At 36.5% G+C, this 17,528-nt stretch overlaps 1 protein-coding gene across 1 annotated transcript in view; it reads right to left on the bottom strand.

Moving 5' to 3' along the window:
• Positions 1 to 17,528, bottom strand: part of MPHOSPH8 (M-phase phosphoprotein 8) — a 57,265-nt gene that overhangs the window by 14,000 nt on the left and 25,737 nt on the right. Inside the window, exons 4-10 of the mRNA XM_020968781.2 lie at positions 17,328 to 17,427; positions 16,174 to 16,416; positions 14,468 to 14,590; positions 14,271 to 14,359; positions 7,589 to 7,729; positions 7,016 to 7,102; positions 1,710 to 1,864 (exon numbers count right to left, since the gene is read on the bottom strand). Of these exons, the coding sequence (XP_020824440.1) occupies positions 1,710 to 1,864; positions 7,016 to 7,102; positions 7,589 to 7,729; positions 14,271 to 14,359; positions 14,468 to 14,590; positions 16,174 to 16,416; positions 17,328 to 17,427 (938 nt within the window). The remainder of the gene's footprint in view (positions 1 to 1,709; positions 1,865 to 7,015; positions 7,103 to 7,588; positions 7,730 to 14,270; positions 14,360 to 14,467; positions 14,591 to 16,173; positions 16,417 to 17,327; positions 17,428 to 17,528) is intronic.

Consider the following 17,528-nt stretch of genomic DNA (forward strand, 5'->3'; position numbering starts at 1 on the left):
ATGGGTATCCTTGATTCACCCCTAATCTTACTGGAAAGATTTCTAGCCCATCTCTGTTATAGATAATTCTTGCTGATGGTTTGACATGTACTACTTACCATTTTAAGGAAAACTCCATTTATTCCTATGCTTTTCAAGATTGTTAATAGGAATGAGTGTTATATTTTGTCAAAAGCTTTTTTCTGCATCTATTGATGAATAATCATGTGATTTGTGTTGTTTTTGATGTGGTCAATTACGCTGATAGTTTTCCTAATACTGAACCATCTCTGCATTCCTGGTATAAATCCCACCTGGTTATAGTGTATGATCTTTGCAATCTCCTGGTCAGTTTTTTATTCAAAAGTTTTACATTAACATTCATTAGGGAAATTGGTCTGTAGTTTTCTTTCTACTTTTGCTCTTCCTGGTTTAGGCATCAGCACCATATTTATGTCATAAAAGAAATTTGGTAGGACTCCTTTTGCCTATTTTTCCAAATAGTTTATATAGAATTGGAATTACTAATAAGTGCTATTTTCTTCAGTATATTTTTGTGTCTCCTTTACCAAGTTGTTGACTCTTTTTGCATGATTTTCTTACATCCCTCTCATCCCAATTTTCCCTCTATCTCTTATGTGATTTTTAAAATACTTTTTAAAGCTCTTCCTGGAATTCTTTTTTTTTTTTAAAAACCTCTGACCAATTCACTTTTTTTTCTTTGATGCTTTGCATGTAGCTGTTTTGAATTAATTTTCTTCTTCTGAGTTTGTATTTTGATCTTCCCTCTTACCCATAGTAACTTTCTATGGTTAGATTCCTTGTTCATTTTTTCCAGCCTATTTACTGACTCTTAATTTAATGTTGAAGTTGTGCTCTGCTCCACTGGAGGGGGCACTGTCCCAAGCTTCCATGTTTCCTAGTTTGTATGATCTAAGGAGAGTTTGGTCACTGATCTCTTAGCCTGTGCTCTGGTCTTTACCCAGGCAGAGATCTTGTTTCCCTATAGTCACCAGCTCTAGCACTCCTCCTGGCCCTGGAATGGTGACTAGGTGCTCTGCTCTCCTGATAGTGCTCCCCTCTGTCTAGGAATTGAGATGACGATCTCTACTCCCCCATGAGCAACCACAAATACTCCTCTCCACCTTGGAACCATGACTGGGCCCCTGCTCCACTGCAGATACAAGTACTATAGCTCTTTTTGGCTCTGGCACCATGACCCAGAACTATGTATGGGCAATGCAACAGAGCCCTGACGCCAATGGCAGCAAAGGGTCCCATGCAATCTCCTTCTGACCAGTTGTCTGAACCCTACACCATCTGTAGTCTGAGAGTTCCCAAAGTTGCTACTGCTGCCAATGAAGCTGCCTCCAAGGCCCACCTCTGGGCCTATTGCATGGCTTTTGCTGCACAGTCTTCACTGTGCTCCTGATCACCTCACCTCCACCCAAGGTGAGACAGGACTTTCCTGTTGACCTCTTAAGTTGTCTTGGACTGGAAAATTGTTTCAGTTGAACTTTTGTTCATTCTACTGATCCAAAATTCAATCTGAGGTGTTATTTTAAAGTTGTTAGGAGGGGAATTTGGGAGAGCTTGGCTTAATGCTTCTTTATTCTTCCAACTTGGCTCTGCCTCTGAAATTATACTTCTTAAAAATATTTTGCAACTAAAATAACCACTCTAAAGTCCCTAAACAAACATAGCTTTAAGCATCTTTATTTCATACTTACGTTTCTAAGTGACTCTTCAGCAGGTCATATACCAATACATTATTACACTGCTTAGCAAAATGCAAAGCACTATTCTGATGTTTTGACAAAATATTACAATCTGCTCCACATTCAATCACAAGCCTTACAATATCCGAGTTTCCTCTTTTACAAGCCTGTAACAGGAAAAACATTAAAGCAAGTAATTATATATGCAATCTGCAATTTTTTTTCTTAAACAGAATCTCTTGGAAGACATTTAAAGGTAAAAAAATTTCTTCAGGGCAAGGACAGGGTGTTCTGCATTAGTATACAATGTCAAATATAAGGACCTGTTTGCATTACTCAGTTTATACTTGACTGAAAAACTCTTCAAAACAGGAGGCCTTCAAAAATATTTTTGTCAATAATACTAATACTACTAATAATAATGATAATAGCTAGCATCTATGGCACTATGAGGTTTGTAATACTTTACAAACATTATCTCATTTTGTCCTTGTTTAACAACCCTTGAAGTATGTGCTATTATTATCTCCATTTTACAGATAAGGAAACTAAGGCAGACAGAGGTTGAGTGATTTAGCCATTATCACAAAGCTACTAAGTATCTGAGGCTGGATTTGAACTCAGGGCTTTCCGACCCAAGATTGAGCCCTCTAGCGCTCCACTGTGCTACAAAGGTACCAAGTGCTGGATCTTCTTGGAAAGTACTCCAAAGATTTTCTTTCTACTATACTCCACTAAATATCACCCTCATGGCTGCCAAAAGAGCCAATCCTTGACAAAAGCATTCTTGCTAGACTAGGTTTCACTGTGATTCTTTAACTATACTATGTAGGATCAGAAAATAATTTCATATTCATCACAGCAGTGATTGAAAAAGAGACTCTGCCCCTCACTGACCTGAATATTGCAAACCTCAGGAAGCACTGTAAAAGATGGATAAATTGGGTCAAGACAGTTTCCTTGCAGCTAGAGTAGAGTGCAGAATAACATGTAGGTGATTTTTCTTTCTTGTGAATGAATTTCAGGCTACGACTATGTCACTGTCATCTTATTTATCTTACTCATGTTTCTCCAGTTTACTTTTTGAGGGGAAGGTTTTTCCTATCAGACAGAATATTTGCATAAATGAATAAACAAACTGGCAAAAACGAATAAAATATTTTACTTAGATAGTGAGAAGACCTGGGTCTAATCCTGGCTTTGCTCCTAAGGAACTATATGTACTTAGCTAAATCAAACTTCTCTGGCCCTTGGCTTCCTCATTTGGAAAATACAGACAGTGGACTACACATCATCTGCTTTCTAAAATATTTCCAGTTAAAAAATTATATGAAAAACCTAATTAAACTTTGGAAGTAAATGAAATATTGATCTTCATTGAACTAGGCACCTAACTGAAGAAAACTAATTTATTTTAGATGAAAATAAAAATTTTACTAATTTAGGTTACTAATTTAAAAACCCTTCCTGTATTTATGGTAACCTATATTTACCTTTCATATGGACCTCCTGTTTATACACACACACATATATATTATATGTATGTGATATATACATATATTTCATAAAAAAGTAATTAATGAGAAAAAAATTACAGGTGAGAACCATTTGAAATTCAAAGTTGATAACAAAGCACCCTTGAAGATGACAAAATACAAAAAAGCCTACCTACTTATTAAAAACACTATTTCTAGGTTATCCTTTCCCTAAGTAGGTCATGGCTTTAATGGTGTCTAAACAGCTAGTCTGTTGCTTTTCTCCTATCTGGAAACAAATTATAGTATTTTTTTTCCAAACATATTTTCATATAGTCTGTTGCTTTTCTCCTATCTGGAAACAAATTATAGTATTTTTTTTCCAAACATATTTTCATATTAATCATGTTGTAAAGAAGAATTAGAACTAATGGAAAGAACCATGAGAAAGAGGAAACAAAATTTAAAAAAAGAGAGAGAGCAAATAGTATGCTTTGATCTGCATTCAGACTCTGTAGTTCTCTCTGGATGTGAACAGCATTTTCCATCATGAGTCTTTTGGAACTGTCTTAGATCCTTGCATTGCTGAGAAGAGCTAAGTCTATCAAAGTTAGTCACTGCACAATGTTGCTGTTACTGTGTACAATGATCCCACTTCACTTAACATCAGTTCATATAAATCTTTCCAGGTTTTTCTGAAGTCCACAAACACAGCACTTCTGTAGTACCACAGAACAGCAAAGAGCAAATCCCTAGAAGTGTACAAAGCAATTTTAAAAAGAAAATCCATTTGGATAAGATAGAGAGGCCCTGTAATGTATGTATATCAGATACAATCTGTATTTAGATGACCTTCTGTACATTTGCCACAGTAAGTACATATATCTATCTATAGCTATCTACACACACATATTCTACTTAACTTATAATAGTTACTTAATAACATTTGAAGCATTTCAGTAGAATCAAAAGAACCCTGAATTTGGAGTCAGAAGACCACTGCTGGACTTTCAGCTCTGCTACTTACTCCTTGGGTGATTTTGGGCAAATTATTAATAAATTAATAAATCACCTAAGTTTCAGTTTATTCAACTATAAATTGAAAGGATTGGACCAGATGACTTTTGTTACACAGGCTCTAAAGCCTATGATCTTATGATGAAATAAATTACTAAGAGGTGAATTGTAATTGTTGAGACTGATATGTTATTTTTAAGAAGCAATTAGTGATTTAACATAAGTATTCTTCATTCGTAGGTTTTGCTCTTGCTAACAGTTTGTTATAATCTGCATGTTTATAGATACTATTTGAAAAATACAAAGCTCAATACTGATTCATAGAATCTTAATTTGAAGAAACTCCTGAGTCTGAGTATAATTGCAATTTCCAGGTCTTCTCTATTTTATGAGCCTAAACACAGCAGACTCTAGATCTGGTGGGACTCGGGAGAATGCTTGCAAAACCCAGCAACTTTTCATCAGGTCATTCTCATTGGTTATACTCAAATAAAAAACTGGCAAAAACATTAAAGTATTAATAACAAATGATAATAGCTAGCATTTACATGGCTACTACTTGCCAGATACTGTGCTAAGCACTTTATAAATACTTTCTCATTTGGTCCTCACAACAACCCTGTAAGGCAGGTGATGTCAGGCAAACAGAGGTTAAATGACTGGCCCAGGGGCACACAACTACGAAATGTGAGATTCAGGTCTTCCTAATATCAAGCCTGGCACTCTATCCACTGGCACACCTAGCTGCTATAAAAAATTTATAGCATATTCACACAGTTGGAAAGGCTGTTGGGAAGGCAATGTAAGTAGGAGAAATAACATGAAGGAAATTTGCAAGTTGATGACAGATCATCTTATGCCTAAGTCTTAAATTTTTTTAGCTGAAATGATAAAATAGGATTTACCAGTAAAGGAAGGCAGTTAAATTTTGGAAATGAGGATTAACAGATGGAGAGATATGCAACCTATGATTATGAATCTGATTTGAATAACTGTTGGGAACCACTGTTAGTTTCTGAGAACAAAAGTGACAGAATTATAACATCACAGATTTAGATCTGGAAAGAACCTTGGATACTGTTTGGTACAACCCCTTCATTTTATAGATGAATTAATAAGGCCTAAAAAGACCAAGTGACTTGCCTAAGGTTACAACTGGCAGTAAGTTGCAGAGAATGGATTTCAATCAGTCATAAAGGTTTTATTAAGCTCCTAATGTGTACCAAACACTTTGCCTAAGCTCTGGGGATACAAAAACAAAATTAAAACAGTCCATGCCCTCAAGGAATCAACAGTCTAATGGGGGAGACAATGTGAATGTATGGATATACAGTATATATAAATAACAGAAGTATAGAAAGCAGCTTTGGCAGAGAGTGCACTGGCAACTCTGGGATCACAAAACGCCTTATGTAAAATGACTGACTCCAAATCCAGTATCGCTTTCACTCTACCACCCTGGAGCATACCAGAACACACTAAAAGTTATTGTGCTAACATGAAAAGATGTTTTGACATGTATAATATCATATGTATAATTAATATCACATTTCTTCCTTCTCAATGGGGAGGGGAAGGAGGGAAGGAAAGAAACTGGAATTCCAAAATTTTTTAAAGAAATAAATGTTGAAAATAAAAATAAAATTAAAATGAATGCAACCATCAAAAAAATTTAAAAATGCTTAATAATCATCTCTATTAAGAGATCACCACAAGGCCTATATTCAGAGCACATGAAGACAAAAAGAAAACTTCTATATACACCAAAATTATAGTGACTACATTTTTATTAAGTGTTTTTTCTTTTTCTTTTCCCAAATTAGGGAAAGGTGGGGAGAACAGTGACATAGCAATAGAGTTGCCAAAAAGAAAAAGAGCATCACTGAAGCATTTTTTCACATGCACAGAGGAGGAAACACAGGAAAGCAAGATAGATCTGAACACACTCACATGCTGGATGTGCCTATTACACAAAACAGAGGGAATCAGTCTCATATCCAGTTTTCTTTTTCTGTTCTACTCTGCATATGGAATTGCCTGTCTGATCTGGTGTTTGTTAAGAACGGGGAAAAAAAAGTTATAGCAGTCCTGGTGATAATAAAGAACTGGAATCAAAGATGTCTAACAACTGTAGATCTGCTAAGCAAACTCTGGCATATGAATACAATGGAATATTAATTACTGTGTTGTAAGAAGCAATGAATATGCAGAATTCAGAGAAACCTGGGAAGATATGTGAATTGATGCAGAAGGAAATCAGCAGAACCAGGAAAACAATATACAAAATAACTGCCACAATGTAAAAGGAAAGAAAAAAAAACCTCTGAAAATGAGCACTATTTAAATTACAATGACCAAGTTATACCGAAATGAAAAGATTGAGAAAAATGTTATCTTTTCTTCTTTCCAGAGGTGAGGGACTATGGAAATGGGACACTGAATATACTGTCAGACCTTGCAGATACAATGATATATTGTTGAAATGCTTTTCTTCTCACCCTGAATTTTTTATTCTTGGTTATAAAGGATGACTTGCTGGGTAGGGAAGGGGGAAAGGATATGATACAAAAACAGTTATTAATAAAATCTCCTCTATAATATCTTCCTAGATTAATCCTCTTTGCCTCCAAAAATTCTAAATACTTCAACAACCTCCTCATTGTTGGTATTTTAAGTATTATGGTGGATGTTAACTTTCATATTGCTATTACATTTGATCCTTCTGCCTTAAAGGGTAGGTATTTCTTATCTTTTTATTTGTTCTCTTTCCATACTAACATCTAATTTATAGTATTATGTGTTCTTCTATGTGAAAAAAAATATTACCTTCATTAAAGCAGTTTCTCCATTACTCTGCTGAACATTCACAAAAGCTCCAGCCTCCAAAAGAATAGCCACTGTAGTTAAAAAGTTCTTTGAAAAGAAGAGAAAAGTCAAACTAAAATTACAAATATATTACTTTTGTAATTAATGGTCAAAAATTAATAATTTTGTTAATGATTTGGCAATAAGAAATATAAACCAAAATCAGTCCCAACCAATTGTCCATTACACATAACAGCTTCATTTAGGATTTTATTTTCATTTATAAAACATGCTGGCTTCTAATGGAGAGATTTATTTTAAGTAATACTATCTGGTACCATAGGTTCTTTTGGGAGTTATTATTTTGAGTATTTCATTAACTGCTCCTTGGTTCACTAGATGTTTTATAACTTAATATAAAGTAGATAGTATTAACAGACTAAGCAACAGTCATTTCAATATAGACTAGAAAGATACATGTGACTCTGACATTTTGGAGGTAGTCTTACAAAAGCAACGTCTTCCTGAATTCAATGGCAGTCAGCCCCTACAAAGATCACTAAATTGAATCCACTGCATTGAAAAGTAACCAACCTTCTCAGCTGCATGAATGAGAGCAGTGGTTCCATTTTTTTGTCTACCATTAACTTTAGCTCCTTTCTTGATAAGGAGCCTGAGTAGGTCGTCTTGTCCTCCTGCTGCTGCAAGCATCACCAGTGTCATTCCACTAGAGTCCTTTATTTCCAAAGAGGAACAAAATTTTATGTTTTAATAAGAAATTCTTTTAGAACAAAGCTTTTAGAGATGAGTTTTAAATTCAATTTAACACAAGGCATTTTAATGATCATTTATTAAGTACCTACTGTGTGCAGAGTCAAGTGGACGAGCCCTGGATATTTTGTTCAGTCACATCCAACTCTCTGTTACACCATTTAGAGTCTTCTTGGCAAAGATAACTGGAGTGCAAATCTGGCCACAGACACTTGACATTTACTAGCTTACTAGTCACTAAGTGATTGGGCAAGTCACTTAACCCCGACTGCCTCAACAAAAAAAGCAAAAAAAAAAAAAACAAAAAAAAAAGATAACCGGAGTGACTTGCCATTTCCTTCTCCAGCTCATTTTTACAGATGAGGAAACTGAGGCAAGCAGTTAAGTGACTTGCTCATGGTCATACAACTATAAGTCTGAGACTAGATTTGAACTCAGGAAGATGAGCCTTCTTGACTCCAGGCCCAGGACTCTACCAACTGAGCCACTGGAGCCCTGGACATACAAAGCAGAAAAACTGCACAGACCCAAATTAAATAGAAGGAGACTTCAACGTCCAAAAATACACATTCAAAAGTCCGCTTCACATGTCAACTTCAGAACACCAGCTCAGATTTCCTTCCATCTTGGCTGCATTTAAAGCCAAAAAGGTATAGTAATGAAGAAACTGGCTTTCTTGAAGGAAGAAGTTGAGACAATGAAGAGTGGCAAGATGGCAGCCAAACCACAGTTTTGCTGCTTCTCTACCCTCTTTGGCAAGTGAGGGCCCTTTGGAAAACTAGATTCCCTTGAAAAGTCCTAAATAGGCCACTAGTGAGGTTCAGAACACAAGTAAAGTACTGTTCTTAATCAGCACAGTGGACAGCAGACAATGGGCCACTGGAAAAGCAGCAAGAACAGTATAAATGTTTACATGACACTAAATCAAAGAAAATCTGATTATTACAGGGACCCAGTATATGGTAGTGAAAGCCCAGATGATCTGAAACCCTCCAATCCTAAAATACTGGTTCTACTTTAAGTTAAGGCTCTGATTTTCTTCCAGATAGTATGCATACACTATTCACCTCCTCCACTTTATTCTCTTCAAAATGAAGAGTAATTTCAATACAAGTAAAGCTGTTATTCCTTGAAAATAAAAAACTCTTCCAAAACATCTCTAAGTATTTCACACCAGATGGCAGACCCCTATGTGTATGGGACATGCTTTGGGGCAGGATTTATGGCTTACCATGGTGGTCAGTTTAAATTCTCATTAAAACTGTAAGCCAAAAAGATAATGGCCTGACAGAAGAACTGTTTTTGACGGCTTGGATTGCAAACATTTTATTCTTTTAATACTGAAACCATACTCCCTTTTAGAAAACTTTTAGTGATGCTTTAATGAGAAAGGGTTTATATGAGAAGGCTATCACAGAAGCAACAAGGGCTACAAAGCAGTTGACTTTTGAAGTATAGGAACTGTTAACATAAGTCTGAAATATCAATATAACGAGTAAGGTAGGCAAGATTAAGTTTGGAGGATCCACAAAATTTTACTGGCTAGTTAGAAATACCTTCTGTAAAGTGGATTAGACTAAATTAGGGAAGAGTAAAGAAATTAATCTCAACTTCAGAAAAACCTGGAAAAACCTGTATGAACTGATGCTGAGTGAAGTGAGCAGAACCAGGAGAATGTTGTACACAGTAACAGCTATATTGTGCAATGACTAACTTTGACAGACTTAGCCCTTCTCAGTAATGCAAGGATCTAAGACATCTCTCCAAGTCTCATATAGGAAAATGCTATTTACATACAGAGAAAGAACTATGGAGTTTGAATGCAGATTGAAGAATACCATTTGCTCTTCTTTTTTGTTTTGTTTCTTCTTTCTTGTGGTTCTTCCTATTGGTTCTGATTCTTCTTTACAAATGACTAATGTGAAAATGTTTAATAGGAATGTACATGTAGAGCCTGTATCAGATTTCACACCATCTTGGAGAGGGAGATGAGCAGGGAGGGGGAGAAAATTTAAAATTCAAAAGCTTATGGAAGTGACTGTTGAAAACTACAAACAAGTTAATTAAAAAAAAATTACCCTCAGTTGATTGCTTTTTTTAAACACTAAAACTGATCTCTTTATGGCTATTTCTTGACAAATTATTTGAATAATCAATCAAACTTTATCTTAAGAATGTGAGAATATCAACATTATTTTTAAAAAATCTTGTATTTTAAATTAGGCATAAAAGCGTTGACTAAAAGACCTTTATTTGCAGTGAATATACACCAATTTCTTCCAATATGTAGCCAATTATTGTGAAATACAAGATATAGACAAATAAGAGCGGCTGAAAAGAATGATCCAGTAGAGAAGTCTGGTATTTTATTGACTACACTTTAATTATAAATTAATGAATACATTAGCCTTTCTAGGCACAAAAGGGCCTAAGTTTGACATTTCAAATTTTGACAGTATGAAGTGGGATGTTCACTGTTCTAAGGCAGGCTTAAAAACTGCACAAAAGTTTTCAAATCAAGGGTAATCAATGCTGCCTACTTGTGAATCAAAATTTCCTGTTTTTCTTCCATTGAAATAAAACTAAGTTTCTGACATGAGAGTACATTTTTAAAATCTGACAGTACCGTCAATAAGCAGTCACAACTTCATGAAACTTACCTGAAAACAAAGTTTATTTTAAGAGAAATGAAAATGCATGTAAGAACATAAAGAGTTCACAATCCACATAGGAGTGTACAAGGGGGGGTTACAACAAAGGAAAGAGGAGAAAACAAAAGTCTCCACCTAAAGGGGCATGGCATGGGAGGGGGAAATTTGCAGTAGAGGTAGGGAAAGGATAAAACTCCTCCTAAAGGGGAAGAGCATGGTGATGGCAAAAGCTAGATTCTTTTACCTTGGCAACTGTGAGACTACGAAGATAGGATAACCTGCTTATCTACAGAGGGTCCCAGCTGCACAAGCAGTTTCTCAGCCCAGTGTAGACTGACTAGCACCTGCTCTGACTCCCAGGGACACACAGGGAGACCAGTGTGGGATGCAAACAACCTATTATGTCTGGGGTGGGGGGGAAAGGGAGGAGCACCTTTACCCTTGACACAGTCAGGGCCTCCTAGAAACTCTGGGTCCAGTGTTTATGGATAATAAAAGACAAGTTCAAGGGACCCTTTAACATTCCTTAACAACACCCTTTCCTATTTTTCCCTTTAAGTAATTTGTGTGTGTGTGTGTGTGTGTGTGTGTGTGTATACATACATATATATATGTTTTATAAACGCACACAAATATGTATATTTTAATCAGCAAACAATCCAACTTTTCTTTCCCATCCCCTCAATTGAGAATGAAAAAAGAAAACCTCTTTTACAGACTTAGCATAGTAAAGCAAAACATATATCCATTTTCCTCTCTACCAGGAGATGGGTGGAAAAACATATTTTATCACTAGTCCTCTGGAATCATGGTAGGTCACTGCATTAATTGGTTAGTCTTTCAAAGCCGTTTTTACAATATTATTGTCATTGTACAAACTGTTCTTCTGGATCTGTAAAATTCACTCTGCTCCTACATGTCTTTCCAGATTTCTCTAAAACCATCCTTCATCATTTCTCACATCATAATTCCATCACATTCATATTCCATAACCTGTTCAGCCATTTTCCAATTCATGGACAGCCCCTCAGATTCCCACTTTTTGTCATCTGAAAAAGAGCTACAAACATTTGTGTACATCCTTAGATTTTGTTTTGCTTAGGAGTTATCCCTCTCCTTAACCTAGCCACTAATTCCACCTTTTCCTTTCCTCTCCTTTCCCTCCTATCCTGCTACTGAGTGAAACATATTTTTGTACCCATCTCTATGTGTCTGTATTCTTCCTTCTTTTGACCAGCTCAGATGTCAGTTAACATGTCATTTACTCCCACTGCCCCCTCTCCTCCTGGTCTGCACCAATGTCTGCTTGCATGCTCTGACTGTGTAAGATGATTTCCCCTAAACTTCCTTTCCCACTCCCCCTCCATATTCCATCATATTTCTCTTCTCTTTCCATCCTTTTCTTAAGACCATCAAGAAATAACAGAACCATTCCCAGTCCTTATCTAACTGGATTCCCTCTATGAATCCTGGTGATGATAGAGTTTAGAGGAGACACATGTAACATCTCCTCATATTTGAATGTAAGCAGTTTATCAACATTGTTCATTTATGTTTACCTTTTCAATCCTGTGTTTGAACTTCAGAGTTTCTCCACAACTCTGGCCTTTTCATCAGGAATGCTTGGAAGTCTTCAATTGCATTAAAGTTCCATCCCCCCCCCCCACCCCCGTTTCATAATACTCAAGTTTTGCTGGGTAAATTATTTTTGGCTGTAAGCCCATATCCTTTGCCTTCTGGGAATGTCACATTGCAAGTTCTCTGATCCTTTACAGAATGGCTGCTAAACTGTGTGTGATCCTGACTGTGGATTCTTGGTACTTAAATTCTTTCCTTCAGGCTGTTAATTGCAATATTTTTTCCTTGACCTGGAAACTCCAGATTTTGGCTGTGATGTTACTGGGAGTTTTCATTTTGGAGCTGCTGTTAAGGAAAGGACCAGCAGAGTCTTTCTATTTCCACTTTGCCCTCTTTTAAGATTTCTTGAAATAGGATGTCTAGGCTCTCTTTTGGGTCATGATGTTCAGGTAATCCAAAGTTGTCATTTCTTTTTCATTTTTTTCCCTCTAGAACTCTCATTTCATTTATAAAAAATATTTTAAACTCCTGTTTTACCTCTTTTTTTCTTTTCTTTTTTTTTTTTGCCAAGGCAATTGGGGTTAAGTGACTTGCCTAGGGTCACACAGCTAGTAAGTGTCAAGTGTCTGGTCTGAGACTGGATTTGAACTCAGGTCCTTCTGACTCCAGGGCCAGTGCTCTATCCACGGCGCTACCTACCTGCCCCATTTTACCTCTTTCAGAAATTCCTGAATTTGTGCCCAAGCTATGTTTCTCTTTGGGCCTTTGTTTGAAGATGTACTGGAGTCATTCTCTTCTTCTCTATTTGTTCCTTGGGCACCCCTGGTACTATAAAAGTGAGGTTCTTTTCTTGTTTACCCATTCTTTGCCTATTCCTTGACTTCGGACATGATGTTACATGTGAGCCCTCTGGTACTTTTGGAGATTGGATCTCAGCTGGTCCTGTTGCTGCATTCCTGAGGTACTGGGTGTTGTGTCAATTCCAGGATCTCAGGAACAGTCTAGGGACATGCAAGCTTTCAGTATTCTGATCCAAGGCATAGATTGATTGCTGCCCCCCTGGTCTAAGTTTTGCAAGTTTCTGACCTGGGTTTGCGTAGGAGCAAAAGTAGACTGCTGCTGGAATCTGCTCCTTATCAGCAAGCTGGGAAGGTTTACTGGTTCAGAATAACAGAACTGCAGGCTCCCCTTTGGTCTGGGGCTCCTACCCTGGTTATTCTTTTGCAAGCTGCAGACTAGTCCAGAAGCTGGAATTGAGAACCTGCTCTTCTGCTTCTAAGATATGAGTCACATCACCACTGCTTGCTCTTTCAGTATACTGCCTAGGGTGGGCAACTGCTCCTTACCCTTGAATATCCCCCTAGACAAAGGTCCTGGATCCAGGACCTGGAAATGGGTAGTTGGCAACAAAGCTGCCAGGCAGCCACCCTGTTCCTATGATGGTACCCCATTGTGGGTCTGTGATTCCTCCTTATCCTGTTGTACAGACTCTTCTTTGCAATGGAATTTTCCACAGGCCTGCCCCTGGCCAGACCCAGACCCCTTCTCCAGTGTTCATAGTCTCTTTTGTGCTCACATGTGCTGGAAAAATGACTCACTGTGACTTTTTAATTGGCTTTTCCCATCAGGATTTGGCCCAGTGTGATTTTTAGATATGTTTAGAGGAGTTTGGGTAAAAGTCTGCTTTGCTTCTTTCCTACTACTCTGTCATCCAAGTTCTGCCTTTGACTTGGGAGTTTAGATAAAAAGAAGCATGTTTTAAAATGTAAATAACTGACTGCTGAATTGATGACCTTTTCTTCTGACTGGCTATCCTAAAATTTTATGATATGTTCTAGTAAATTTTACTTGGTGAATTATTTGTCATGTGTGTAACTGCTGCATTCTAGATATACCTAATTTCTTAATTTGGGAGAAAACATTTTGTTTAAGGTTATCTATACGCAGGTCAAAAAATGAGAAAACTTAATTGTATAGTGTTCTGATAGGTACAAAATTAAAAAAAAGGAAATAAAATTAACTAAACCTGAAACAAAAAAAAGGTCAAAGTTCTGACAAGAAGGAGAAGGTCAGTGAAAAGGTTGTATTAGGTGGAAATAATGCAGCCCAAGTATTGGGATTTGTAATGAAGAAGAAAGGAAAGCCTTTAAGGCCATGAGACAAGCAATATTTTTAAGGATACTGGTAAATGCTTCTGATGTCACATATTAACTTGCCTACATTACTACATAGAGCTACATTTCAATAAAATTTTCACAGGAATATTACACTATTACCTCTTGGTCCAAATTGTAGTCCTCATTTGAATTAAGTGCAATTTTTACTGTAACATAATCTCCATTTTTCACTGCATCCCTCAGTAAGTCTAAAGAAGAAAAAAAGTCAATTTTATACCAATTCTGATTTCTGGATTTTTAAAAAAAATTCCAACTAGATTTCTCAAATGGTATCATACAATTTCAAAAGTACTTACTACTTGGTATAGCATCCGCTGTTGTAAAATTCTCATCTTCTCCATTAAGATGCTTTTGAAAATCTTCTAATTTCATCCATTCCAACTGCAAATCCATTCCCAAACTCAAAACTTGCTGCCTGTCTGTTAGATATGCAGATAACTTATTAATCACCTTTTAAAAGATGATTATAATATCACAAATGTTGCTATTTTTCCATCTCCCTGCATCTTACATGGAAACTAAGAACTAAGTCACAAAATGAAATGTCTATATCTACACAGATCCTATTACATACATATATTCTTCTCTTTCTGTTAAGTATTGACTCCTTTACTTAAAAATGAAAAAGTGAATTTTCCTTTGGACAGCATATTTGAATCCCAGTTCTGCCATTCACTACTTGGGTGACTTTGGGCAAGTCACTTAGCATCTGTGGGCCTCAATTTTCTCATGTGAAAAAGAGGAGCCTGGACTAGAAGACTAAGGTTCCTTTCTAGCTTTAAATCTACAACCTTGTAATATTTAGATGTAACAATTCCAAACTGTTAGCAGCCTGGACACCTACTTAGATTGGAAAAAAGAATAAACCCTAGTAGGGTGGCCTCAAACAATTCAATAATTAATGATGGTGCATTTTAAAATTGTTTCACCTACTTATTAAAATGTGAAAATGGCAATTCTTGATACCATAAGACTTAACAAGTGGGGCAGTGGCACAGAAGATGGAGCACTAGCTCTGGAGTCAGGAGGACCTGAGTCCAAATCTGGCCTCATACACCTGACGTTTACTAGCTGTGAGACCCTGAGCAAGTCATTTCATCACGACTGCCTCAGCCCCCCCTCCCCTCCAAAAAGACTTAATAAGCTGACTTTCCCTCTAATAACAACATGACAAAACTGTTCAGTAGTTTTTTCTTGCCACAAAAATTTAAGGTTTGTAGAAATGTGCACTTAAGACAACAAAGAAACTTCTCCTAATGAACTTTCCAATCAATGAAAACTTGTGACTGTTAGCCTTAAGGTTTTCTACTAATAAAAAGTCCCTTATTAACCATCCTTACCTTTTACTACAACCTAGTTCAGATTTTCTTCTGAGTAGCTGAGTAGGCTGGCTCCCTAACCCTTGCATATGGCTTATTTACCTGCCTAAGTCTTCTCTGCTTTTGCCTTTCTCACCATCTAGAATGTTCTTATATCAATTGTGCCCAAGTTCTTTCTCTCCTTCTTACTTTAAAATTTACAATTTTATATTTTCCATGTACTTTTTCCAGGTTTTAATCTATTCTGGCAAACTTCTTATAGACCTAGACCTGTGACTAGTTATAAATGTATTTGTATATAATAGTATTCTACCCCTATGTAGTCAAACTTTTATTCCTGCCTTCATCCTCCCGAAATTGTTTCTTGTTAGTTTCTAAACATAATGAACAATATATGTGTTTATTTAACATCTGTCCATTAATTTAGAGAGGTCAGGATGTACCCTTAACATAAATTATTGGTTCATATTTTAAGATAAGGTTTTATTCTGTCTTACTTTCTAAACTTCAGATGGCAGCTAAAGTCAAAGAGAAAACTAGAAAACATGGGGAAAACAAAACAAAACTTTTGTCTTCTGTTTTTCAGAAACCCTACACAAACAGTACGATTTGTAAAAAATAAAAATAACCTGGTTGGCTTCTGGTTGACTCATAATTTGTGACTCATTTTTAATCATACTCACCAGAATTTTCATCCATTTGACACACATTGTCCAGTACCTCTTGATCACCTTCTGCAGCTATGTAAGCCCATGTATCAGTTTCATCCCTTGTACTTCTTCTCTCCTTGTATAATTGCTTATTTTCCTTAGTTCTGTAGTCTTCAGTAAATGTTTCTTCTCTTTTCCGATTATTCTCTGAATAGTCATTTTTTTCTTCTGGTGTTAATGTAAATAAATCAAATGCATTCCTCATTTCTTTAAAAGCTAGTACATAATAAAGAGTTTTACGATAAATATTAAATCACAAATTCTTGTTGTAAAACAAGAATAAAATCCTGTCTTACAGATGCTTTAAGAAAAACTGTTGCTTCTACTTGCTAATACGACTGGCTGTGGATAAAGGCATCCACACAAATTCATTACCAGAATCACCAAATAGTTCCAGTGTGTCTTTTTTTTTATTGGCTGTCCAATATCCAACAAAACTCATGATAATGACTTGGCTCTGCTCCCCTCCCTTCCATAACCTTCTCCCATCCTCGAAGTATTCTGGGCTCACATGGACTAGGTCTCATCCTATGAGCTTGACCTCAAAGGGTAAATCTCTTTTTTTTAGTTTACTGCCCTTACTTGGATTAATTCAGATAAACTTCCAAAATAAAACCTGCCCACAGCTTATGTCTAGGGTGTCCCCAAATGCGGGTAGCAGTGTTTCCAGATCCCACACAGGCACTTACCTAATATACGATATGATTATTGGGTATAGGATAGCCTTCATTTTACCCCAGAGAAAATGTATAGGATGCTAAGGCCTCAAAGGAGCTCATGAACAAATACAGAAGCAAAAAATTGAATGTGAATCCTCCATAATTTCCTGGAAAGTACAGATGTCTAGTTCTATTTTTAGCACTCTAAGGAGAGGGAGTCAAATTGTCTTAAAAAGGTCTATTTATAGTAAACACTTAAAAAATAAACTATAAGGGGCAGCTAGGTAGTGCAGTGGATAGAGCACCAGCCCTGAAGTCAGGAGGACCTGAGTTCAAATCCAGCCTCAGACCAAACACTTACTAGCTGTGTGACCCTGCAAGTCACTTAACCCCAACTGCCTAAAAAACCAAAAAAAAACCCAACTATATATGTTAAAAATCACATAAAATTCAGTTATTTATACTCACTCTTTATTCCCTTTTGCTCTTTTTTCCCCCTTTCTTCCTTGTCAGAATCATACCTTTTCTGATATTTTTCTTTTACTTCATTTTTCCGTGTTTCTTTCTCCTGATAATGAAAGTAAGATACAAACAGAATTGTAAAGTGACAATATATACTAAACAATGTCCTTTAAGCAATGAAAAACATGGCACCAAGGCCATGGACTC

This window comes from Phascolarctos cinereus, unplaced genomic scaffold, assembly GCF_003287225.1.
Source record: "Phascolarctos cinereus isolate Bilbo 61053 unplaced genomic scaffold, phaCin_HiC Scaffold_726;HRSCAF=1367, whole genome shotgun sequence".
NCBI classification, from domain to species: Eukaryota; Metazoa; Chordata; class Mammalia; order Diprotodontia; family Phascolarctidae; genus Phascolarctos; species Phascolarctos cinereus.